Source organism: Pseudonaja textilis, chromosome Z (assembly GCF_049901715.1).
Source record: "Pseudonaja textilis isolate UNSWEBS1 chromosome Z, rPseTex1.2, whole genome shotgun sequence".
NCBI classification, from domain to species: domain Eukaryota; kingdom Metazoa; phylum Chordata; class Lepidosauria; order Squamata; family Elapidae; genus Pseudonaja; species Pseudonaja textilis.
In genome coordinates, this window is record NC_142008.1 from 107775797 (window position 1) to 107802142 (window position 26346).

General features: G+C 34.2%; 2 protein-coding genes across 2 annotated transcripts in view; one reads left to right on the forward strand and one right to left on the reverse strand.

Moving 5' to 3' along the window:
* Positions 1-3265: 3265 nt before the first annotated feature.
* LOC113452208 (vomeronasal type-2 receptor 26-like) lies at positions 3266-14449 on the reverse strand. Its single transcript, XM_087916069.1, has 5 exons — positions 14444-14449; positions 8127-8969; positions 7163-7381; positions 6269-6395; positions 3266-4164 (listed from the first exon to the last, which is right to left on the reverse strand). The coding sequence occupies exons 1-5, from the start codon at positions 14447-14449 to the stop codon at positions 3266-3268; spliced, it is 2094 nt and encodes a 697-aa protein (XP_087772195.1).
* Positions 14450-18536: 4087 nt separating this feature from the next.
* Positions 18537-26346, forward strand: part of LOC113454849 (vomeronasal type-2 receptor 26-like) — an 18634-nt gene continuing 10824 nt past the window's right edge. The window contains exon 1 of the mRNA XM_087916092.1: positions 18537-18806. Within this exon, the coding sequence (XP_087772218.1) occupies positions 18645-18806 (162 nt within the window). The 5' untranslated portion in view covers positions 18537-18644. The remainder of the gene's footprint in view (positions 18807-26346) is intronic.

Sequence of the window (26346 nt, forward strand, 5' to 3'; positions counted from 1 at the left end):
AATAACTATGTGTTTCACTATAATACATAATTATTTAGGATCTTTAGCTCATTCATTTTCAAAGTGTTTTAAAACTGCTCCTATATTAAAATATTTTAGTCTTTCTTCAAATAAGGTAGATTTTGGGGGAAATCTATGCTATATGTTTCATGATTTCTTCATAAAACACACTTTGTAGAATAAAATCAAGTCATTTGAAGGGCACATTCTAAACATCAAAGAATGAAATCAGCCATCCAAAATATATCAAATTATTATATAAATATCAGTTATCCTTATGAATATGAATGGCTTATATTCATATAATCCTTTGAGATTTCACATGGATTTACTGTATATTAAAATTACCTAGTATTTTTAAACTTGTTATTAAATAAGGAAATAAAGAAATAAAACTTTATTTTTGAGTCATTACAGTTTTTACCTTTCTGTGGTTTGTGTTGGATGATTCATTATTTATCCCGTCAATGAAATAAATCAGTCTGGCAAGGTTACTAGTTTAGTTTGGATTGATTATATAAGTAATCCCTTCCAGGGTAAATGGTTTGACCACAATAAGTAAAGAAAAGGATAAATATGTATATATATGTAGAAAATATAAATTGTATAGGATGCAATATAAGATGCATACAATTGTTAAAACATGCAACATGGCATGTAAGATGAATAACAGGATTCCTAAAGGTTGATTATATGATGTAAAAAATAAATGTGAAGAAAAATTGTATTTTAAAGAACAGCAAACTTCTAGTGCAAGAATAGATATCTTTTGAAACTCTGGTTTAATCACTGAGATTATATTTATATTTGGTATTTTGCTGGGTAGCATATTTGTTTCTAATTTGTTTTTATTTTTTTAAGTTGATGAATAGGGCAAGTAGCTTCATATGTGTCAATGAAGTTATTTCACTACATTGCCAGTCTTCTGGGACTTTCAGTCTAAAACTATGAACTGTATTATAAAAAGTGCACCTTGGTCTACATTTCCATGTTCTTGAGCATGTGTGTCAAACTTGCCATGTCATATTGCCATCATGGTATGTTCATGATATTTTTTCCCTTCGCAAAGCTGTGGTGGGCATGGCTTTTGTGTGATGCATCCAGCCTGTGGGAGCCCAGTTTGACACCTCTGCTCTTGAGTGATTTGTATTAGTTGGAGACTACAGATGTTCTCAGAAAAGTTGAATATTTGGAGCTCTAACTATGTGTGAAGATAAGAACAGCTGTGGCATACACTATTCTCAAAGTAATGGAATCTATCATCTAAGTCAAGTGTGTCAAACTCAATTTCATTGAGGGCTGCATCAGGGTTATGTTTGACTTTGGGGGACTGGGGTCCAGCTTCACATCACTTGTGTGGGGGCCCCCTGTGGTAGCCATTTGCTAAGGCAGGACTTCTCCCAGAACCTCCCTCACTCTCATAATCTTCCTTCCTTCCTTCCTTCCTTCCTTCCTTCCTTCCTTCCTTCCTTCCTTCCTTCCTTCCTTCCTTCCTTTCTTCCTTCCTTCCTTTTCTTTGTTTCCCTTCCTTTTCCTTCTTTCTTCTTCCTTCTCCTCTTTCAGTTTTTGCAATTTGCAATTTGTAAACTATTGTTATTTTAAAGATTTATATGGCTACCCACATTACTGGATTTTGGATTGCTTAGCCATGCATAAGCTGACCCTTGGAAAATGTGCCATCAATGACCCTGGATATTTTTCCATGTTTAATTTCCACAGGCCATAAGACCTACAGGCTGATCTTAATATAGGCGGCAATACAAGCTTCACTTATGAAGGTGAAGAATACACAGTGCTTAGGGTTTGTAATTTAATATGGATAAAAGCCACCCATTTGTGCACTAGAGAGAAATACAAGAGAAGCCATGCAGATACTCTTGCTGACAGTTAAGATTCTGGACATGATAGGCCTTAAATCGGATCCTGGAAGCTCTTCTTTCTTGGAATATAATCAATATACCCTTCTTCCTTAATAAACATTAAGAAATCTTAATCTTAATATTTATATATCATACATATTAGAATTTCCTCTCCCCAATTTAACTGATATGGTTAAGCCAAAAAACAAGCCTTTTCTTCTACGGAGCTATTATGTTGGCAAGATATGTAATTGGGATATGTCACAAACTCACAAATGTCCATGCATATTCACTCTATTATTTTCTTGTATGAACCAGAACAGAAAACACTGAGGTTTTTTCACAACAATTTGTAAGTCTGTGGGCAGGGATAAACGCTTTATTCTTACACCTTCAGGCATCCTGAATAAATATAAATATATTGGAAAGGTAAGCTGACATCTCTCTTTTTCATTAAAACAGTATATTTATCAATTTTCAATTTTTTATCTTTTTCAATTTACAGTATATTTATCCACAATAATGATCTTCTTCCACAATTTAAGTCTTTATTATTGATAAAATTACATTATATCAATAATAAAATTATTGGTAAAATTACATACATTATCGAAGAAATAATGTATAACAAGTGCTTTATAACTGTCAAAACTACAACAGAAAAAAATAAAATAAAAGTATAATATAATAGTGAACAGTTTCAATTCTATGTACATCAATTATGCAAGTATGTCTCTGTGTGTGTTTGTGTGTATAACTGTCATGCTTTTTTCTCATCTATTGTATTTTGCAGAATAATTGAATCCCATATTTCACAATAGTTCTGCATACAAAGTCTTCATAAGGTATATAGGCAATCTGATCATCAATGGCATGTGTACAGGTGTTTGATCCATTGAGTGAGTGGGGTCATACATTTATTATGAATTTATTATTATAATACAAACAGCACTTAAATGCATCTTTGTTTGGTATTCGTCTTCATTCACATTGAGTTTTTTCTAGGAATCTAGGATGCTTGCATTGGTGTAGTATATGTGCAGATTCAAGCAGTGTGACCTTATGCAATTGACAGCTATTTTTTAATTTTATAATTGACAATGAATTGTTATTATTTTGGAAGGTTTTTTTAAAAAAAAAACAGAAACATTTAACATAATTGAAACAATTTAAAAGTTCATTGTACAATAAAAAAATTAATAAAGCTCCTGGAAAATATTTGATTCAACCCAATGATAAAACCAAATCAGAAGTCTTTTCAGTTAATGAATTCAATTAATGGAAAGAAAAACATGCTAAATATAATCAACTAATGAAAAGGAAACATGAATGATAGCTCTATATATAGAATTTTGAATGAAAATATGTTGTTATATAATAAAAAAGTAAATGTGAGCTAATGAATGCTATTTCTTTCTAATGAGCAGATCCTTGCTGTTTAATATAGGCTGAAACAGAATTATATAGCACTTAGGGAAAAAAATACAGCCCAATAATCCAGTACTAGAAGCCAAGATGGAAAAGACCTCCACAGCCACCATGTATTTTCCCTTGGTGCTCAAGTAAGAGGGAATAAAAGAAAACCACACACTACAAAATACCAACATGCTGAAGGTGATAAATTTGGCTTCATTGAAAATGTCAGGCAGTTTCTTTGCAAAATATGCCACAGTGAAGCTAATAATGGCTAGAAAACTCAAGTAACCTAGAACACAATAAAACATGACATCTGATCCTTCCTTGCATTCCACCACAATTTCTTCAGCCAGAGCATGGAAGTCAAAATTTAGGAAAGGAGGAAATATCCATAACCATACAACACAAATCCCAACTTGAATCAGGGAGCAGGCAAGAAGAATGAAGTTGGCCAGTTTTTTTCCTATCCATTTTTTCAATTTGGATCCTGGCTTAGTGACCATGAAAGCAAGTACCACAGTGACAGTTTTGGCCAATATGCAAGAAATAGCTACTGAAAAAACGATGGAAAAAGTGGTTTGTCGCAAATAGCAGATCAGAGTTTGTGGTTTGCCAATGAACAAGAATGAGGAGTTGAAACACAGCAGGAGAGATATAAGTAGGTAGTAAGTTAGATCTCGATTGTTGGCTTTGACAATGGGAGTGTTCTGATGTATTGTGAATATCCAAAGGACCCAAACTGTGATTACAGATAACATCACAGCCAAAAAGATTAATGTGATCCCCAAAGGTTCAGTGAAAGAGAGGAAGTTAATTCTTTTTGGAAGGCATTGATCTTTGTTTTTGTTTGAATAGTGACCTTCTGGGCATTGGAAACAATCATCTGTGTCTGAAAGACAGGATATGTATTGTGTTAATATCTAGAGCAAGCCATATTTTGCCCTACTATTGCCATGAAATATATGCTTGAGTTGGCAAGTTTAACCAATTTTGATTTTTAAAAATTGTCCTAAACCTTAATGTAAAATATAATGTGTGGGGGCATCTGTGAATTGGATGTGAGCCCAAATTTATCATAAGATGTTAGAAAAAAAATTGTGAAACTAATTTCTGACTCACTCTTAACAAGACCAAATGGCTGGAGATATTCTTTTTTTGAATTTGGGTGGCATGGCACTTCCCTCTTTCCACTTTCCTCTTCCAGATTTTGTAAATAATCTGGAAGTCTTCTTGGATGAATAGTTGTCAGCTGTGATGATGAAGATCTTTGCACAACTTCATCTGGTATGGCATTTGATCTCTTTCCTAGACAGAGTGCCCTTCAGATGTTCACTTATACCCTTGTCACTTTGTGACTTAAGTCTGCAAAATGCTGTACATGGGAGTGTTCTTGAAGACCACTTGGGAGCTTTCATTGGTCCAGAATGAAATGGTGCAAATAGTAGTGGCCATGCCCATATAACACTTCTGCTTCATGGGTTGCAATAACTATGGTGCAATCCGAAGTGTTTTTAAATCAATAAACCTCTATATAGCATATCGGCTGATTATTTTACGGTACTTTCTCCCATGACATTTGGCCAGCCAATTCAATCTTGCAGGATTGGTATATTTTGGGTTTTTTTAATTAAAAAATTCCAGGGTCTATTAGGATCCTGGACGCAGCATCTATTCCCTGCAATGGAATTCCCCCTGAGATTGGATGGCCCTTCTCTGGTATTGTTTAGAAGAGTGACGAGGTCCTGGCCTCGTCAGGCCTTAAGGGAAGGTGAGTACAGCCTCTCATTTTATCACATTTGGCATTTTTATCCTTTATGTTTTATTGATTTCATTGTAATTTGTTTGATTGTTTTGAATGACCTGGAGACAATGAGATTTCTTTAAATGATTACCTAATGATGCTGTTACTAACAGAAAGAATAGTAAGCTATTCTTAAGTACATATAATTTAGGAGTAATACCTCCTTAAAAACCTTGGTCCAGCTGGTCTGGCTGATAGCATCTCATAAGAGCCCCTTTCCAAGGTTACAGGAGAAGATGGTCAACAGTTTTGAAGGTTTAAGAGGACTTTATGCTCCAATGCCAGATAAAATGGTGGAACCATCTTTTAGGAGAAGGGACACTGATTTCAAACTTCCACTGCCTTGTGGCTATATCTATTATTGGAAAAGGCTTCAGGAGTCAACCTCGAGGCAAAATCCAGAGCCAGAGTCCCGAAGCAGTTTGTGACTGTGTACAATCACGTTCTGGTAACTCTTGTGATGTAGCTAGAACTAATCGTATAGGCTCTGCCATTCCATTAGACTATTTCAATGATGATCTGCTTTTTGGGTAACAGTTTATTCTCCATATTAAATTACACAGATCTTGAGCTCTGGAGAGGATTAACTCCAGATTAACATGCAGCATTGAAACAACACAGGAAGTGGCAGTTACCAGTTTCATAGCACGATACCACAGTCTCTTGAGACTGAAGGATGCCAATTCAATAATTTAGGTTGTATTAATTTAACTGAGTGAGGTTCTGTGTAATTTAATCTATACTTCATCTTTGGCAAAAAGAAAAGGAGGGAGAGAGGGAGGGGGAAAGGAAGGAAGGAATATTTCTCTGAGTACAAATGCTGATTTAGAATTTTGGGGAAAGATCAAGTTGTGAGTATCATTTCTCATGCCTGATTTTTTTTAAACTAGTGCTCATCCCAAACCATAATGAGTTAATTATCCACACCCACTTTCACATAATAAAACACATACTAGATACTGATTTTTTTAGGTTTGATAAATGGGATAGATTTTCCAAGGGGCAAATTTTCTCGGCCTAATTTTAGTCGTAATTTTTTTCAAAACTATTTATGTACAGACACAGAAACATTTTCCATCTTTTCCATTTCTCTAAATAGTGTAGATTCATATTAATAAATATACAGTGCCATAGGGGTATTTCCTTAAGGGATAATTAAGTTGTAAGCTGTTGGTATTATATCTTATCCTACCCATCTGATCTGAAATTTTTCCATCTGCACAAGGGACACAATCATAGCAGCAAAATGGCTTCCCCTCTTTTTTTCTTCTGTGGTAACCCTGATGGCAGTTCTCATTGCAGAGAGAAAGTGGTTGTACCTGCCCACAAAGCAAAGAATATATATGATGCTCCTATTGTGATAATCACTATGCTATTGATTCTGCAATTTTTCTTAATGTAATCTGAGGTCATGCCTGAATATCAGATAGGTGTACTTCCCTGAAATATAACATAATTAAAATAAATATAATAAATAATATTATATAAATAAAACAACAATAAAACAATTATAACATTAAACAAAAGTGAGATTGGCTCCCATCTTCTACAAGAAGCTAAAGACCTGGCTCTACCTGTTGGCTCTGGGCTGATGGGGGAATTTTATACTGGAGATAGCTAATTGTCTAATATTAGTCCCCACACACTCCTGTATAGTCTTATAATTGGTATTTTATTGTAAATTTAATGTGATTTTTATTATTTATTCATATAATTATGGTTACATTTTAATGTTGTAAGCTGCCCAGAGTCACCTTGTGGTGAGATAGGTGGCAAACAAATTAAGTAAATAAACAAATAAATAACAATTTTTAAATGAAGAAATTGGACACAAATAGATGAAAACATAAAGGGAATGTAAGGTCTGAAATATTTTCAAAACAGGTAGACAACTTTTTAAAAACAATCACCTGGGAATAAAATTATTTTTATGTGATGTGTTTTAGAGTTGGTGAGATGCTTAGTGTCAGTGACAAATAATTACCAGTGAGATAGAATTGACTGAAATTATTCAAACAAGAGAAGGAAAAATTGTAAGAGAATTTCTCATCTAACTTGACATTTCTGAAGTTAAAGTGCATCTTACCTGGTTAAATGAACTATGCCATGTGATGGTATTTGTTTTAATGAAGAGTTCTTTGTCCTGTGGATCCATCTTTCCTACTCTCACTCTTACAAAGGATTGGTTTGGAAAAATAACCCAGTTTAGAATATCATATCCAGCTGTTAATTCACCATTTTCATTGAAAGACACAATATCCCCAGCACTATTATTAAAAGTAATGCTCCTCAAAAAGGGGTGGATCTATAGAGATAAAGGCACAACTCCCTAATCACTGTTTTCATTACATTATTCTTGATTTTATCTCAGCTTAGGGATTTATTCATATAAGTTTAACATCTTTAACTTTGCAGATTTACAATATATTGAAGTCCTTGCCTGGGAAGGCGGAGGTAACTGCACACATGGTCAAAATTGTCATCTCTACTATCCCATATACAATAAATAATCAGTTAAGAAATAGAATATTAATTTTATACAGGCATCTGCTATTGTAGTCTGAAGGCTCCTGAATGGATACAGGCTAAGCTGAACATCACTATATTTCCTATCAAAATTCTTTCATCATGCCTTCTGAATATAAATTACTTGAAACAGATTTATCTCTTTATCTAACAGTAGGGATAGCTCTGTTCGAAGGTTTCAGATTAGGAATCCATTTTTTTTAAGGAAAGGGGATATTCTACTATGGTTTTTTTTCAAATGTTAAATTAAGGGATGGATGCAGGAGGGATATATTCAACAAACTATTTAATAGCAATAGAGTAAATAGAGATTGCAAATAGAGATTGATATGTCTTAGTATGAAAACATATTAGCCTGTGCCTTTGGTAATGAATATACTAAAATATGTCATGCAACTCTGAAACAAATACTAGAAATGCAAAAAAAAAAAAAATCAGCAAAAATACCTCATGTATAAAACCATCAGTGCTTTATACCAGTTTTCATCCATTAGACCAAAACTGAAATAGCAAAAATATATTACCTGCCAAGGTTTCTGATCCAGATAATGTCCATTATATAGAGGTCTTGTTTGTGGCCTGGGTTTGTAGATCTCATGCAAAGCATATGCTAAGACATAAATAGCATTGTAAATTCTGTAGCTCTGAGAAGTCATGCTCATTTCAAAAACAACTCCTGGCAAATGGCTCAATTTCTCTTTCCCAGTGCATTCTTTTTCATTATGATCAGAAAATGAACAGTTAAATGCCTGTTGCCAGAAAACTTGGATGAATTGATCATTGTTATCTGAACGAGGATCTAATCCCTGCAGAAAATGGGTGAATCCCAGCAGTTCATTAGAGTGAATTGCAAAAGATAAGGCACCATTGAAGAACATCATATCAAAACTTTTCTGCAATATGTCTGTTGAGAAATCCCAATGGGCTGTCATAATCCAGATTTTATTTACTGATTTAGAGTCATTGTCTTCCAGGATTTTATACATATATATCAACCATTTAATACATGTTATCATTCTATGATTTGCATGTAGCACAAACACATTAACTTCAGATGAAGTTAATAACATGGATTCAGGTGATATGTGCATCAATAAGTTATAGTAGTTTAAATAATGAGATAATGTTGGTATATTAGCAATGATGGCTGGACAGATGCCATCTTGAGAGAGCAGTGGAGTTAAGGTCTGTACAAATTTTTCTCCATCATCATCATCTGTTGCAATGATCCCAACCCATTTCCACTGGAAATGCAAAAGAAGTTGTACAATTCCTGAATATTGAACTATATCACTTGGCATCATTCTATACAGAAAAGGGAGAAATTTGCTAGCATTCTTCACTGGAGCAAATACAGAATAGGCAATCTGCCAAGAAAAAAAAGGCAAACATGAATTTTCTCAAAGTCTTGTCATGATTTCATTTCCTTTTGGGTGATTATTGTAACATGATTAGCCACTCCACTGAATAAATCATTGGACTGAACTCTTCGAAAATCCTTCATCTTCTCTGAGTGGAGATATTCACAATATTTCAGAGATGCAGTATGTCAATTTCTCAAAGCCTTTTTTTTTTTTAGTATTCTCATGAATTACCCAATCTTTGCTCTGTGGCAAAAATACATCATATGGTAAAATGATCAAAGATCTTAAATCCATTCATATTTAATGACATTGCACAGAAAATATCTGTTTTTGAGACCAGTCATACATTTTTTTTCATGAAAATATTGAGGCAGTAAGATTTGGGAGAAAAATAGAAAAGTAACAACTAGAGATCAGATGCAAAACTGCATGTGGTCCTCAAGACCAGCTAGAAAAATGTCATGTTTATTGTGACTGATTTGAACATTGTTTAAACATAGAAGGATATCATCACATAATTGTATTTAACATATTGATTAAAATATAAATTATATAAATGCAAATTTTAGTTTTGTCATTGCTTTACTAAGAAGTAGAGTGCATCACCCAAATGTCAAATGCAGTTGTTGATCTGAAAATTGTCTTCCACAAGATAGGACATGGAAAAGCTTTGTTAAGCAGTCATTGTGTCTACCTGAGAAATTTTATAGAGGCCAGTGAGGGTTGCCATATAGAAGGAAGTGGAAGAGTCTAATCCCCCAACCAGGGCCATCATTTTTTTCCCCTTGTCACAGCTATAATTAGGAATGGTCCTTTTCCAAGTGGAAAGAAGCTTCAAAGTATTGTAATAAGTCATCCTTGGACTGGAATAAGTGTCATAGATGTGGAGTCCCAGGGTAAAATTTGGTAAGATTTGGGAATTCTTGTTGATTTCCTTCACTGCAAATGCCATGGTCAGGACATGCTGGTAGTTCTTCAACTTCAAACTAAAAGCAGAGTTACATTATGAAAAAATACATAATGGAAGCATTTGTTTTTTGGTCAATTTATATAGAGAAAACCAAAAGCAGCTTTAGTCCATATGAATAATGTAAAGATTGCCATCTGAACTTCAGCAAGATCTAGAACTCCACTTATATGGATAAATTATTTATAAGTTCTTCCTTATTAACTAAAATGTCAATGTATATGCCTCTCCTCTCCTCAACTCTCATCTACAGTCAAAAAAGTCATAATTTTTTAAAACTCCTGAATATAGAGAAGCAACCGCATATATTTTTCTTTTCTAACATGCATCTATTGTACATAATTACTAATTCATATTATCCATGTTCTACAACTGATTTTCTCTAATGTGTAAATCTGTAAAGTTTGTAATTATATTTGTATATTCTCCTCCCATCCTAAATGTTACACATTTGCTTTTTAGGTTTTAATGAATTTCCTGAGTAACATAACATAAATGACTCAGTATGTTCATGAAGATTCATATACATTTTGAAATAGGAAATGTGTTAAATTTTCAGATGTCAAACAAATCCTTTCTTTTCATTTCAATAACATCAGCTGAGAATTTCAGCTAAGGTTTGCAGATAAATCCATAGTGTAAGCAACATAAAGAATAAAATAGATTAAAAAGAATGCTGGGTATGAGGAAGGATAAAAAGCATAAAGCACAAAGCTATGAGAAATTGAACAATAACCAATTCAGAGTAGTAGCTGGAAGGAAAGAGCCAGGACAATACCAGGTGAAACTTGAAATTCATGGTGAAAAATGAGATTGATTAGCAGGAGAAGATAGAAAGAAATAAACAGGTAGAAAGGCAAAATATATGGTGTAAAAATTGACACAAACTTTGAGTTGGATCTACATTTTGTAGCAGACCTCAGTTTAGGTCATGCCAAACTTAAAATTCATTGATCCAGCTCATAATATAGAACAAAACTGATTGCCAAATATTTCATTACAAGTTGCAAAAATATTTCATTTTTTCTATTTGTGTTTTGAATTTTAAAAAAGAAAAAAGTATCCGTACACAAGGTCACATAAAGGCTTCATTCTGAAACTTTCATTGAAAGATGGTATGTCAAATACACAGTTATACTGAGTTGTAATTGCTCCTATAATTAAATCCCCTGCCTGACAATATTCATTCAGTATTTGGATGGGCTCCATAGTCATACATATAGCACTCAGAGTTTTGCATTTAGCTGAATGCTGCTGCAACCAGAGTATGAGCAGAAGCAATAGAAATATTTTTGCCATTCCATCAAAAAGTAGTTCAGATTTCATACATCAATAGTGCCACCCATCATTAGCTTGGATATACCACATTGTCTGGAGTGGCTTCAGATACTTTTCATTAAGGTAAATTTTTAGAGGTGGTCTGACATGCTTCCACCAAATTGGAACTACACAAAGAAACAGTAATTAATATAAGCTTCCAGAAAGTGCTAATGTTGTAGAGTGACTTCAGGAAAGTGTCATATGGCTTGCCAAGATTGGGATAATTGTTAGGTTATAGTGTAAGGCACTTCGTGTTACACAGGGGAAAAATAAACATAGTTTTCAATCTCTCTCCAATTTGAGGCATCCATAGCAAGTGTAAACATTTGGAACTAGGTAGAAACAAGAACATTTCTGTGCTTCTGTCAGGATAAAGTAGGCTCTTGCAGAAAATGATCTGTATAATAGGTAGGACCAGTCACTAAAATAGTCCTTCTCTTAGTAGACCTGAACATACCTAAAATAATAATTGAATCAGATGTGATAAACATAGGAGTTGTAGTAATGTTTTCCAGTCAAGTGTGGGTTCCTATCCTTATTTCAGAGCCTTAAAGAAATTGTGCTCTCCTTCTGGTAGATTGTATATTAAAGGAGAATATTTGTAGCTCAGGGTTGAAATGAGGGCTCCTTGCTGCTCTTTGAACTTGGTTGCTTTCTTGCAAACATTTCATTACCCAAAATACATAAAATCATTAATACTAGATTAGTTTATCTAGCTTGGATTATGAAATATCTACAAGAAAACAACCAACTGAAAGAACACCAATGACTCCACATAGTATGTTCTACAGATCTGTGAGTCATTTATTTTCTGTTCTCCCTTCTCATTCACATGATACATCTAAAGGAAAATTTAAATAAATAAAGAAATTCTCATCATTTGTCCTCAAAATTTATAAGATTATTTGTCAATGGCTTTTTAACATTTCCCTTCTTTTCATATGTTATTGAAATGGCATTAGGCATTAATCCTAGACTGGCCTCTTTCCAATTCTGTTATCTTTTCTCCTTGTAAAATAAAACTGATATTTTGTAAAGACCATAAAAGTTTATCCTGAAAGCAATACATTTGAATAATATTTTGATCTATAAAAGCTTTTTGAAATAATTTAAAAAGATCTCTGTCTCTAAAAAGGCAATTACTTCTAGTATTGCTACATTCTGTTACAGATTTCGGTGCCTCTCATTTTTAAAATAAAGCAAAATAAATGCATTTTGATAACCTAAATATTCCATGAAATTGTTGAATAGAACTATAGAATATCTGAAATTATTTTCTGTCTTGGGTAGGAACTCAAGCTGGGAATGAAATCTGATATGTCGTTCCCACCTGATTAAATATGCTGGACCCTGTGATGGCTTCTTTATCAGTTGTGAATTCCTGGCTTGGTAGAGCTTGTGGATCAATTATTCCAACTTTTCTTCTTAAGAAGGATTTATTGGGAATAGTCATGCAGTTGACAATATCAAATTCAGCTGCTAATTCTCCATCCCCCGTCCCCCATAAGTTATAAATTGTATAATTACCCTGCAATGGAAGTCTTATGACTATTTAACAGTTAGCAGTGTGATTCAGGGACACTGGTAATATCATGTTGTTGATCAATGTCCCTGATTCTTTCTTTTATTATTGATTGGCCTTCTCCAGGGTTAATTAGCCAAATATTCAGGAGCGAGGCCAAGACTGCAGCAATCTATTATGCAGGTACAGTGTCAATGGAATTGGTAATTATCTAATACCAGCAAAGGCATCAGGCTTTTAGGCTCAAACATGATTCTAGCAGTGGTGGGATTCAAAAACTTTTACTACTGGTTCTGTGGGTGTGGCTCGGCTTGGTGGGTGTGGCATGATGGGCATGGCAGGGGAAGGATACTGCAAAATCTCCATTCCCACCCCACTTCATGGGAACAATACTGTAAAATCTCAATTTCTTCCCTACTCTTGGGGGAAGGTTACTGCAAAAGCCCATTCCCTCCCCACCCCACTAACCTGCTTTCCAGCTGTGTTCTACTGTTCAGGGCAACCAAAGAAGACCCAGCTAATCATCTGGTACTTGGGAGACAGAGAATAGATGAGGGAGGGGCCAGTTAGAGGTGGTATTTGCTGGTTCTCCGAACTACTCAAAATTTCTGCTACTGGTCCCCCAGAACCTGCTGAATATCACCTAAGGCCTGATATTAGAATCCTAGTCTAGGCGCGAGCCTTAATAGCAATAGCACTTAGACATATATACTGCTTCCTAGTTCTTTCCAGCCTTCCCTAAGTGGTTTACAGAGTCAGCATATTGCCCCCAACAATCTTGGTCCTCATTTTACTGACCTCAAAAGAATGGAAGGCTTGAGTCAGTGAGAATTGAACTGCTGGCAGCTGGCAGAACTAGTCTGCAATATTGTATTGTAATCATGGCTCATAATACTTGGCACATTGGCTTCAATACTCATGACTGCATTGGAGTGCATTTTGGGATGCCAAGCAAGTTCCTGGGAAAATTTGAATACCTCATAAGCCTTCATGTTTATATATGGCCTGAGTTGCATAGTTATATGTCTTTTATGTGAACAGACTTCCAGACAAATTGCAGACTATAGGAACTACAGTATTTGTGCTTGGCCTAAGTTTTATGCCATATAATTTCTGCTGTAAATAATTTAACCACAGCTGGAACATATTGTTGTCTATCAAATTTAATTGTCTGTGTACTCTTTTGGACAAGAAAAGACATATAGGTAGTCCTCGACTTACAATAGTTCATTTACTGACTGTTTGAAGTTACAATGGCACTGAAAAAATGATTTAAAATTTTTCACACTTATGACTGTTCCGGCATCCCCATGGTCATGTGCTCAAAATTCAGACACTTGGCAAGTGATTCCTATTTATTGCAGTATCCCTGGGTCATGTGATCTCCCTTTGGGACCTTCTGACAAGCAAAGTCAACGGGGAAGCCAAATTCATTTAACAACTGTTTGACTAACTTAACAACTTGTGTGGTTCAATTAATGAATATGGCGAGAAAGGTCATAAAATAGGGCAAAACTCATTTAATAAATTTCTCACTTAGCAACACAAATTTTGGGATCAATTGTGGCTGTAAATTGAGGACTACCTGTAGTTTATATATGCTGTTAATTTTTCCATGGCCTGAAATACTATGCCCAAGTATTTAAAGCAGAGGTGTCAAACTCACACCGTCATGACGGCATCACATGATGTATCATAAATTTTCCCCCTTCATTAAACTGGGCGTGGGTGTGACTAGCACATGATGCATCTAGCCCATGGGCCACAAATTTGACAGCCCTGATTTAAATATGTTCCAGTTCATGGGAATCAGTTGTCCATTTGTACTTTTGTTTTTTGTTAGAAAAGATTAGCATTTTAGATTTGTCATAATTAATTGTTAATTGCCTAAACCAAGAAGTGTCTTGCACTAACACAGCCATCACAAAATCATATTTAAATGCTACCTTCCATTGATGCACATCTTGGTGATCCAGTCCACCTCTATCCTTATCAATTTTGATGTTATGCATTATGATATGGACTGAATTATAATTGCTATAGCTTTGGCCCATCATACTCATCTTAAAAAGAACACCAGAGAAAGTCAGTGCCTAGGTTTGTGTTCTCAAATCTGTCTGAACTTGAAAATAGGCAACCAAATAGCAATAACAATAAGCTCTTGGATTTATATATCACTCCATAACAATAAGATCTTAGATTTATATATCACTCCATAGTGCTTTACAGCACTCTCTGAGAGGTTTACAAATGTCAGTATATTGCCCCTAACAATCTGGCTTTTATTGACCTCATAAAGAGGGAAGACTGATTCAACCTTGAGCTGGTCAGGATCAAACTCTTGGCTGAGAACAGTGTTAGCCTGCAAAACTGCATTCTAACTACTGCAAAACCACAGCTTCAAATGCTTATTCTAGAAGATCCGGATGAATCCACCTCCTTTCTTAATTAGTGCAAATATAGGTTTTGAAGAAAATATTGAAAACCCAGCAGATTATTTTTGTGGATTGTGAATGATAACATTCAGTGGAAGATGTGGATATCCAAATCTTTCTGTACTGTCTGGGATAAGAAATAGAGTTGGCTGTCATAATCCATATCTTACTGAGGGATACATTTATCAAACCTTGGAGAATCCCATAATATGGCAACCGTTTTACTTTCTGAGAACCAGCATTCACAACAAAAACTTTGATATTAAAATTGGCTAATGAAAAAGCCATGCTTATTAAGGGTTCTAATGACTGGAATTTTTCTAAATCTGGTGCTTTTATAATGTTGATAGTATGGATGTCATGTCTTATAAAGCAATGGTATTAATCTCTGCACAGTTTTCTCCTTTGTCATCATTGGTTGTTATGATCCCAATCTATTGAGAATATTGAAAACATTGTTGAATCTATTGAAAATATTGAAGAAGCTGGACAAGCCCTAAAAATTGAAATTCTTCATTAGGCAGTATTTGGTAAAAGAAAGAAAGATGGCTTCCAATGTTCATCCCTGGTGCTCAAAAACAGCATGCTTTATAAACAAATATAAATTGTTTTTTTTTTAGTGGGATGGGATGCATATCAGTTTGTTATATCAGAAATATTTATTTGAATGAACTCTGGAAAAAGAGACGCCACATATATTTTCATATAGGTAAAATCAGAAAGAATGCAACTACTAGAATATAAAATAAAAGGAAACCCAATTCCCTACTAGCCTTATCTAGTTTGGGTAATGAAATAGATGGTGGAAAATTATCAAGCACAGAGAGCCCCATGGGCCCCTAATTGTCATCCTGAGTTATAAATATTCTCCTCTATTTATCTGAAGAGTTTTATAATTTTCTCATGTACATTATAACGATTCAGAATGTTCCTTCACTTCTTTGAATAACATGAAATCTAAATATTAAATTTTGTTTTGTTTCCCATAAAGTTTCCCATAGTAAGATATAAAGGATTACACCATTCCCTATGGGCAAGTCTTTGAACATTGTAATTATGTTAGATTATTATGGTTTATTTTTCCTCTGCTAAATCCAGATGCATTTTCTCAAGCCAGTCCTCCTTCAGTAACAACATATGAAAGTTAATATAAGATATCGTGGTGCATTTGTAACTAAAAAAGTAAGCTCCAAAGATAGTCAGGGTCCAATCAGTCTAATGTTTCACTTTATCAGAAGAATTCAGTACTGTTATATGTGACAATAAGGACCTTCAGAATTTGTTTAGATCAAAAAAATTGTAATTAATTAATCTAAGTTGTCTTCTTCAGCCCAATATATCCAGAATAAGCAGCTTATTCACATCATACATTCTGATACGCTGAAGTTCTGCGTTCAAAATGTACTGCAAATTTTAAAAAGAAAGAATGAAGAGAAAATATACATTTGGGGAAAAATAAATCTAAAGCGTGAATTTTAGGGTAGCTGCATATATTCAAGAAGAAATCCAAAGAAAAATCCAATTTGGTTAAAATTGTAGATTGAATAAATATGATTTTATTATCCTTTTAAAATTTACAATGTAATGTAGAGTGAATACTAACAAAACAAGTAGACTCAAAAATAGGCAGTACTTGACAGTGTCTTAAAGCAATGCATGCCATGGAAAGGATATTTTTGCTGCAGCTTTTCCTTTGGCAACTGCCCCACCTGGTCCTAACTAATTTCAAGGCACATGATAACATCTGCTTTGGGAGTGATCCCTTCCAGTTCCCATATGAGTATTCCAAACCAGGGGATATAATAATCGGAGGGATTGCTGCACAATTTGATTGCCTGTTGGAAATAAGCAACTTTGAGGAACATCCTGAAACAAAAGTGGTAGATGAACTCATGTAAGGAAATTTCATGTGGAAGTAGCAGTGATTGGAAGTAGGAAGTATTCTGAGTGTGATCTAATTCATAAAAAAAGCTTGAAAAAGTGTTTTTTAAATATTTATTATTGTTAGCCTGACAGAAATACATTTTAATTCACTTCATTTCATTGTCTTCCTCTCAAATAATACAGCATTTATATGTTTGTTTTTTGAATTCATTTAATTCACTTTCCTTTTTTAAACAGATCACAGTATCATATTTTATTGTTCAAATTTATATTCATTTCAATTTATATTGATATTTTATAATTTGTTAGGGTCAAGCTAATCTGTTTAAAGGTACCTATGACTATAAATATCTACATTTTTACATGTTCTATTGGCATTACATGGATTACACCCTTTCCACTGGTATTCCACAAATATGAGTTTCAGTGCACAATAATATAACACTGCCTCACTTAAGCCAGTTTAAAGTCATTTGTTTTAATAAGGAACAAAATTCACAAGGTACATCTTCTTTTCCCTTTGTGTGGGAGGCCAGCCTACAATCTCAGAGAAAAAAAAAGAATATTGGATACATCCTAATTTTTAAACTGTTTCCAGTGTGCCATAGCTAGAAGCAAACAGTGAGAAGGACAGGACAAGGAGATGAGGGAAAAAAGGAAGAGATGTGAGCAAAAAATAAAATCTTATCTACACCTCTTCTATTCTGTAAAGAAAAACCCAGTAAGGCATTACTTCTCTGAAAGTTTTGATCACTATAGCAATAGAAATATATTTTTCCCCTTAATTAAAAAAAAAAAATTAAAGACCTAGATGTGGTTGAAATACCCAAAGCACATACTATTGTTGGTTGGATTTTAAAGCTCTTCTTTGCACTTTCAGACAATTTATAATCCATATAGATATAATATCCATATATTCATTGCTATGGAACAAAGAATCTATGTGTGAAATAAACTTTGACTTTTGATTTTATAGTTAATAGTTAGCCACTTATCTATCCTTAACTGATGGTAATAAGATTTTCAGACTTGCTTATTACTAAGACGACTTATTGCTAAAAAGACTATAGGATTTCTAGATTGGATTGCTGATTAGACTGTAAGTAGAAAAAAAATCACTGATGGCTTAGTTCCATAGTGCTTGAAAGAAAGCTACATTTGTGTCCTTGAAAACACTAAGTCAAGCTTAATTTTAGAGCAGCATTTTTTTTATTCAACATGGCTTGGAAAAACCTTGAAACTGAGTCAGGAAACCAAAAAAGTTATTATTTGTCAAACAGTACTCAAAGTATGTCTATGAAAATTCATACCTATATAAGCCTATTTGTGACTTTCCAAGCATTTAACTTTATTTCTAGATGCAATAATATGGTACAAAATAATATGGATACAAAATAATGTTATATAAATTTTTCCTTAGGGCAGTATTAAAGAATTACCAGCATGTACTTTCATTAATATTTGCTGTGAAGAAGATCAATGAGAATCCCAAAATATTGCCAAATATCAGCTTAGGGTTTCACATTTATGACAGCTACAATAATGCAAAGATGTCTTATCAGAATACCCTGAAACTTCTCTCTGCCCAGAAGAAGACTATTCCAAATTACAGCTGCAAGAAGCAAACTAATTTGATAGCTGTCATTGGAGGACTTGATGCCAAAGTCTCTCTTCAAATGGCTACTGTTTTAGGCATCTATAAGATTCCACAGGTATGTGCAGAAGCCATAAAGTTTACAATGCAATGTTGCTTGTTCAGTTAATACAAATTTCTGTGTGAATTAAATAAAGGCACTATTTCCTGACTATGGTCAGGAAATGTACCTCTTTGGGGGTAAGAATAATGTTTGAATCAGTCTTCCTTGAGAAAAGGGAGGGGGACTACCAGTCTTTTTTGGTAAATCTTTAAGGAATAATCTCATTGAGAGTTTAAATAAGCCAGGAATGAATTTAAGGATAGCTATTTTTTGATAGATTCCTAACAGACAGGAAGCAGCAGGTGAAGCTATGCAGAATCACATCCGATACCTGTACAATCAGCACAAGGCCCCCCCAAGGCTGTGTGCTTTCTCCACTTCTCTTCTCCTATATACCAATGACTGCATCTCAAATGATCCATCTGTTAAAATACTGAAGTTTGCTGATGACACAACAGTGATTGGTCTCATTCAAGACAATGACGAATCAGCATACAGACAGGAGGTTATACAACTTGCCTCATGGTGTAACCAGATCAATCTGGAACTGAACACACTCAAAACCGTAGAAATGGTGGTAGACTTTAGAAGAAACACTCCCATGCTACCACCTCTTACAATTCTAGATAACACAGGTATCAACAGTAGAGACCTTCACATTTCTAGGTTCTACTATATCACATGACCTAAAATGGACACCTGACATCAAAAATGTCATCAAAAAAGCACAACAAAGAATGTTCTTTCTGTGCCAACTCAGAAAGCTCTAACTGCCCAAGGAGCTGCTGATCCAATTCTATAAAGTAATTATTGAGTCCATCATCTGCACTTCTATAACTGTCTGGTTTAGTTCTGCAACCCAACAGGACAGACACAGAGACAAACACAGAGGATAATTAAGACTGCAGAAAAAATAATTACTACCAACCTGCCTTCAATCAAGGACCTGTATACTGCATGAATCAAAAAGAAGGCTGTGAAAATATTTACAGTTCCCTCACATTCCGGACATAAACTGTTTCAACTCCTTCCCTCAAAATGATGCAATAGAGCACTGCACACCAGAACAACTAGACACAAGAACAGGTTTTTTTCCCAAAAGCCATCACTCTGCTAAACATAATTCCCTCAACATTGTTCAACTATTACAAAGTCTGCACTACTATTACTATTAATCTTCTCATCACTCCTTATCATCTACCCCCTCCACTTATGACTGTATGACTGTAACTTTGTTGCTTGTATCCTTATGATTTATATTGACTGTTTCCTAGTATGATTTGATTTAATTGCTTATTGTACCCTATGACTATCATTAAGTGTCGTACCTTATGATTCTCGACTCTTGATGAATGTATCTTTTCTTTTATGTATACTGAGAGTATTTACACCAAGACAAATTCCTTGTGTGTCCAATCACACTTAGCCAATAAAGTATTCTATATGGCCTCTAGCTTTATATTCCACCAAAAATTATTAGATGCAGATATGATCAGTCAAATTTACTTCTCATCCATTTTATTTCTAAAGTTTTTAACAACAATTTAGCTTTGAAGAATTCTTAAACCTTAAAATGCTTACATTATAAAGCATTATAAATGATGCAAAGCACTATAAAGAGGCATATAAGTCTAGATGCTATTTCTATTATAGAATCTTAAGATGTTTTAATAGGTCCTAATGGGTTTTGGAAAAGATTCTCATGCTTTTCTTGGTTTGTACTCTTTTTGAGAAGAAGGAGGAGATTACAGGGACTCAAAGAAAATATTACTTTAGTGAAATATTAGTGAAATATTAGTGAAATATTACTTTATGAAAAAAGCAGTTATTTTGTTTCAACAAATATAAAATGATGTGAGATGTTCACATTTACAAATAGAGACAGATTCAAATTCTCTCTTTTGATAGAGATTTTCCAAAAAAGTATTATTTCTTGCCTCAAAATCTATTATCAGGACAGCTTATTCAGAACTAAATTTATGCCCATTGTATGGAAAAATTATGCTTCCAAATATTAAATTCAATAGAAAAAAAGACAATTTTCTTCAGATATGTGTTTACTTTACAAGAAATAATTGTGATAAATTATGGCTATTTATTATAATTCTACCTATCTTTCTTTCTTTTAATAACTTTTTACTTCTTTTGCTTTTGCTTAGATTGCTTGCTGTGTGTTTGCTCCAGTGACTAACATTAAAACACAGCTCCCTTTTTTCTACCGGATGATCCCTAGTGAAACAAATCAATACATGGGACTTATTAAGCTGCTTCTTTTTTTCCAATGGAAATGGATTGGAATTATTTCACCAGATGATGATCAAGGAGAAAAATTTATGCAGGCCTTGTTACCTATGCTTTCCCAGTATGCAATCTGTGCAGCAATCATTGAAAGAACACTAACCCTTTCTGGTGTTTTAGAGAATTTAGAATCATTTGAACCTGTTTTTGAAATGGCTGCATCATTATCCAAACCCAGTGTTAATGTCTATATTGTAAATGCAGAACCCCAAGCTGTCTCATGCTTGAAATGGCTAGTATACATTTATGGGAGCATACAAAAGTCAATACAACTAACCAGAGGCAAGATGTGGCTTATGACAGCCCAGTGGGATTTCTCATCAGAGACACTTCACCGAGATTTTGATGTACATTTTTTTCATGGTGCCTTGTCTTTGGCAAGTCACTCAAAAGAAGTTCTGGGATTTACAGAATTTCTGCATTCTCTACAACCTACCTGGTCAAAAGAAGACGGGTTTATCAAAATCTTCTGGGAACAAGCATTCAACTGCCTCTTTCCTAATTCTAATGAGGATAATAATAATAATAATAATAATAATAATAATAATAATAATAATAATAATAATAATAATAATAATAATAATAATAATTGCACTGGAAAGGAAAAATTAGAAAATCTTCCTGGAACTCTCTTTGAAATAACTATGACCAGTCAAAGCTACAGCATCTATAATGCAGTCCATGCCATAGCAAATGCTTTGCATAAGATGTTCTTATATTCCATCGGTAGGTTAAATCCCTCTGATCTGTTACATTGGCAGGTAATGCTTTTCGAAAAATAATTCTCTTTATTATTATTTATCCAATACATAATACCTATTGCTTCTGAAAGGTCAAAAAGTCTATATTTCTTTACAATATTCTGTTTTCAAACTTTGTATCTTGTCTGTGATGAAACGTATTTCTTTCCCAACCATCGCAAGTCACAAAGAAGAAATGAAACCATATTCTAGTTCATGGGACTAATCCAATATTTCTTTTCCTTTCCTTTTTCTTAACTCTCTATCTACCTTTTTGTCTCTCTGTCTGTCTACATAATTTTCTGTCTGTCTGTCTCTCATAGAACATGATATACAGCATATGTGCAATGGTGATGATGATAATAAATAAATAAGAACATCCACAACAATAAAAATAAGTAAATGGAAAAGACAGCCTTACTTGGGACAGCTTACATTCTAAAGCAACATATTTAATACTATCTACCTATGTAGATAGAATATAATAAGTTAAGAAGCTAAAGTCATCTAAAACTTTCGAATTTAAACAGATAAGAAACATATCACCTAACACAAATCACCTCATACTTAACCATTGTCAATATGAAAGAAAGAAAAAAGTCTGGATAGTAGATGCCGCAATATCTACCATGCAGATAGCAAAACAGAAGAGGAAAAATTGGAGAAACATACAAAATACAAATGCTACAAATAGAAGAATTATGGTTGGCAAAAGGAAGAAAATATAGTATCAGTAGTGATAGGCACATTGGATGCAACCTCAAAAGATTCTGAATCATCTCTTTAAAACCATCAACATTGAAGAAATGATACTACTTCAATTGTAAAAGGCAGCTTTGTTTGGATTAGCTTAGGTCAGGGGTGTCCAACCTTTTCACCTTCCCTGGGCCACATTAGAAGATGAAAATTTGGTTTGGGCCGCACATAAAATAAAATAACAGTAACGATACCTGATCATCCAAAAAAACCATAGAAAACATAGTTAACATATTAAATTTATTTGGAAATGAAGTTAGTGAGATGTTTTTATTATTTATTATTTATTAAAAAAATTTTTTTTTATCACGGTTTATCATAGTTTATTTTCTGGCCAAATTTTGCGGGGTGGGGGAGGGGGAAGAAAGCTCGCCCGCCTCGCGCCTACCTCTCCTCCTGCAAATGGCCCGGCTGGATGAGGCAGGACTGGAAGGCAGAAGCAGCAGCGGTGGTGGGGGCAGAAGCGGCAGTGGCGGCAGCAACAGCAGGAGGTGGCGCTCTGACGGCGCCCGCCTTTTCTGTTGCTGCTTGGTGTGGCACTCGCCTCGCCCTGCCTCGCTCCTGCCTCTCCTCCTCCTCCTCGCTGGCTCTGGCATGAAGGTTGGGGTGGGCACTGGGTCGCATTACGAGGCGACCTGGGCCGCATGCGGGTTGGACAAGCCTGGCTTAGGTCCTGTAACAGTGCCTTTGACACTATGAAACTGCCTTTCCCAGGCTCTTGGGAAAGTCTCAACAGAAAGTCAAAAACGCCAAAACTAGTCTAAAACAGCTAGCTAACACATATGCCTTGTATGCTCTCAGGAATTTTGAACAGCACACTAGCCACCAAGGTGGAAGGGACTTTGCCTCTTGATGAAAGATAAAATATTCCTTTTCTTTGTTCTCCATTTGTATGAATTGTTGAGAGAAGTGAACATGGGACTTACTGTAGCATATCTCTTTTTTGAGCCTCTGAAATAATGTTGGACAAAAACACATTTCAAACATTTTGTTGCTGTTGTCATGGGACAGTTCTGCTATGAGCAGGTTTTGAATCCTTCCTGCTCCTACATGTAGTATATTTAGCTTCTACATTTACATAAGTAAAGGAAAGTAATGAGAAAAATACACAAAACCAATGTCAATTTACATGGAAAAGGCTGTAAATCTAATTTATACAGCTTTGGAAGATAAATTTGGCCTTACTTTTATGTGTATCATTTATTTCTAGGGAAAACAAAAAGGTTTTGGAAAATAACAATAAATGGGATAATTGAATTTCAGTTCGACACATATCTTTATTTGATTTCAGTTGTTGAAACCATAGTTGTATGCTTAGTTCAATATCACATGGAAACCAAATATCTCTGGTCCCAGAGATATTCTCATATTCAGTTTTCCTATATTTCTGTACAAAATGACCTGATTGCCATTTTTTTTAGTAATGGAAAAGTTCAAAATTGAAGCTATTCAGTATATTTCATTTCAAGCATAACCAACTTTCATATGGACAGAGGTAATATAATGTGTTTCAAGTTTATTTGGAAAGTTGATAAAAATCCTGTGAACCCTCTCAAAATGGTAAACTTCAGTTCTTATTTGAGACTCAGACTCATTTGAAATCTGTTCCTCAGGCACTATTCTTGAATGAGGATGGATTGTATTCTAACCCTTATATTTAAAATTAATCTAAGAATAATATTAAGTGGAATATATTACCATATCTTAGATGGCTGTTGGTCATAACAAAAGTATGGATTGTTGGATTTCTCTGTAACAATTATAAGGAAATATGTAACTAGCCATTCTGATGCTAAAATGCTAAAATGATTCATTTTACACCCTTTTATATTTGTATCATGTTTGATATGTACACCTTGGATTGCTTTTGTTGGGAATAGGAAAATGAGGGTGTTATTAAACTCAAAGGATTTTCATCAACTTCCCGAATCTTTCTAGGTAGCTGCCACATGAACTAATAATCAGATTAGACTGATATGTATTGATTCATATAATGTAGCTTTTTATATTCTTAATTTTTAGCAATTTTTATTTAACGTATTAACATAGTAATTTAACAATAGTGAAAGAAACTACTTATTGAAATGGAGGTGGAGGGACATCTATTGCTTTTTTGTTTTGTAGACTATATTAATATATTAATATTATATTAATAATATAATTCAAAACATGGACTTCTCTACTAACTGAAGTTTTAATGTTTTGAAGTTGTTTCTCTCTTACATTTTAGCTTCACCATTTTCTGAAGACCATGACATTTAATCATAGTGCTGGAGATACCATATCTTTTGATGAGAATGGGGAATTGGTAGCTGGATTTGATGTTATCAACTGGATCACTTTCCCAAACAAATCTCTTCTTCATGTGAAAGTTGGATGGCTGGATCCAAAAGCTTCAAGTGAGCCTCAATTAACTATTCATGAAGAGGCCATCACATGGCACAGTTCATTTAATCAGGTGAAGTACAAATAGAATTTTAAATATGGAAAACTAAATTAGAAAGTTTTGTAATTTATAAATGATTTTTAGCCAGTAGAGCTTAGAAGTGAATCAGTGAATATTTTGTTATACTAACATGCTATTATTATTTCTTTTTTTTAAAAACTAGCTTTTAATTGTAAATGAGCTATAAACAGAAATGGAGGAGGCAATAAGAAAAAATATGTCAAGTGCCAGAAAAATCAGGAGATCCAGACAGTTCAAATGAATATAAAGATTTATTGTAAACTTAAGCTCTCTATACAGTAAGAATCTGAACTATTAGTGGCCAAAGGAAATTAGTGGGAGGTAAGTGTAGAAGGAATTCAAGCTGGGCTGGATTTAGATCTCTGCTGAGACTGAAGAGGCTCATGACTCTTGATATAATTGACGCCCCCCTCAGGCTCAGTCTGGTAATCTTCTACGAAGTATTCTTTTGATTTGTTCCCACCACCCACCCTCCTGATCCCAACAACATAACAACATAAATGTGTTTTAGAATTTATAGAATGCATTCCTTTGTCACTTTCTTTTACATACAATATTAAATCAGATTCATTTGGGTGTTCAACTTGTCGATACCCAAAGATTCTTTATAAAATATTCTAATCTAATAAGCAAAGCAAATAATAATAAGATTGGCAAGAAAATCTTAGAAACAAAGATGCTAATTCTGGCTGCCTAAGACCAATCCTTAAGAACTCATGCATACAAAGCCAGAATTGAGAAGACAGCCACAAACAGCAAATGCCATTTCTACAAGGAAAGTGAAGAAACAATGGACCACCTAGTTTCAATAGTCAAGTTTATTAGCTAATGGGGCATGTAATATTATACATTAAATATAATATTAATCATGAAAAGTAGAGAAATCCTGGGAACAATAGCTATCATTAATTTCTGTTTAGGAATTGTAGTCATTGACCGAATATTGAATTTCCAAACTCACCGAGATCTTAATTTTTCCACTCAGTTACAAAAAATGCTCCCAGGATTAAAAAAGTATTCTGCAATATTCTGCAGACTACTATGTTTTAAAGGACATGCTTATTTATTTCTTTGCCCTGTGGATAGATCCTGCCTGTTGCTCTATGTAATGAGAAATGCCATCCAGGTTATAGACAAAAAAAGAAGGAAGGACAACCATTCTGCTGCTATGAGTGTGTTCCCTGTCCAGACGGGAAGATTTCAGACCAGAAGGGTAGGAAACACAATAATTAATATTATGAATTATAAATTGAATAGATGCAGGTAAGAAAAAGAAAAGACAATAATTTCTTTA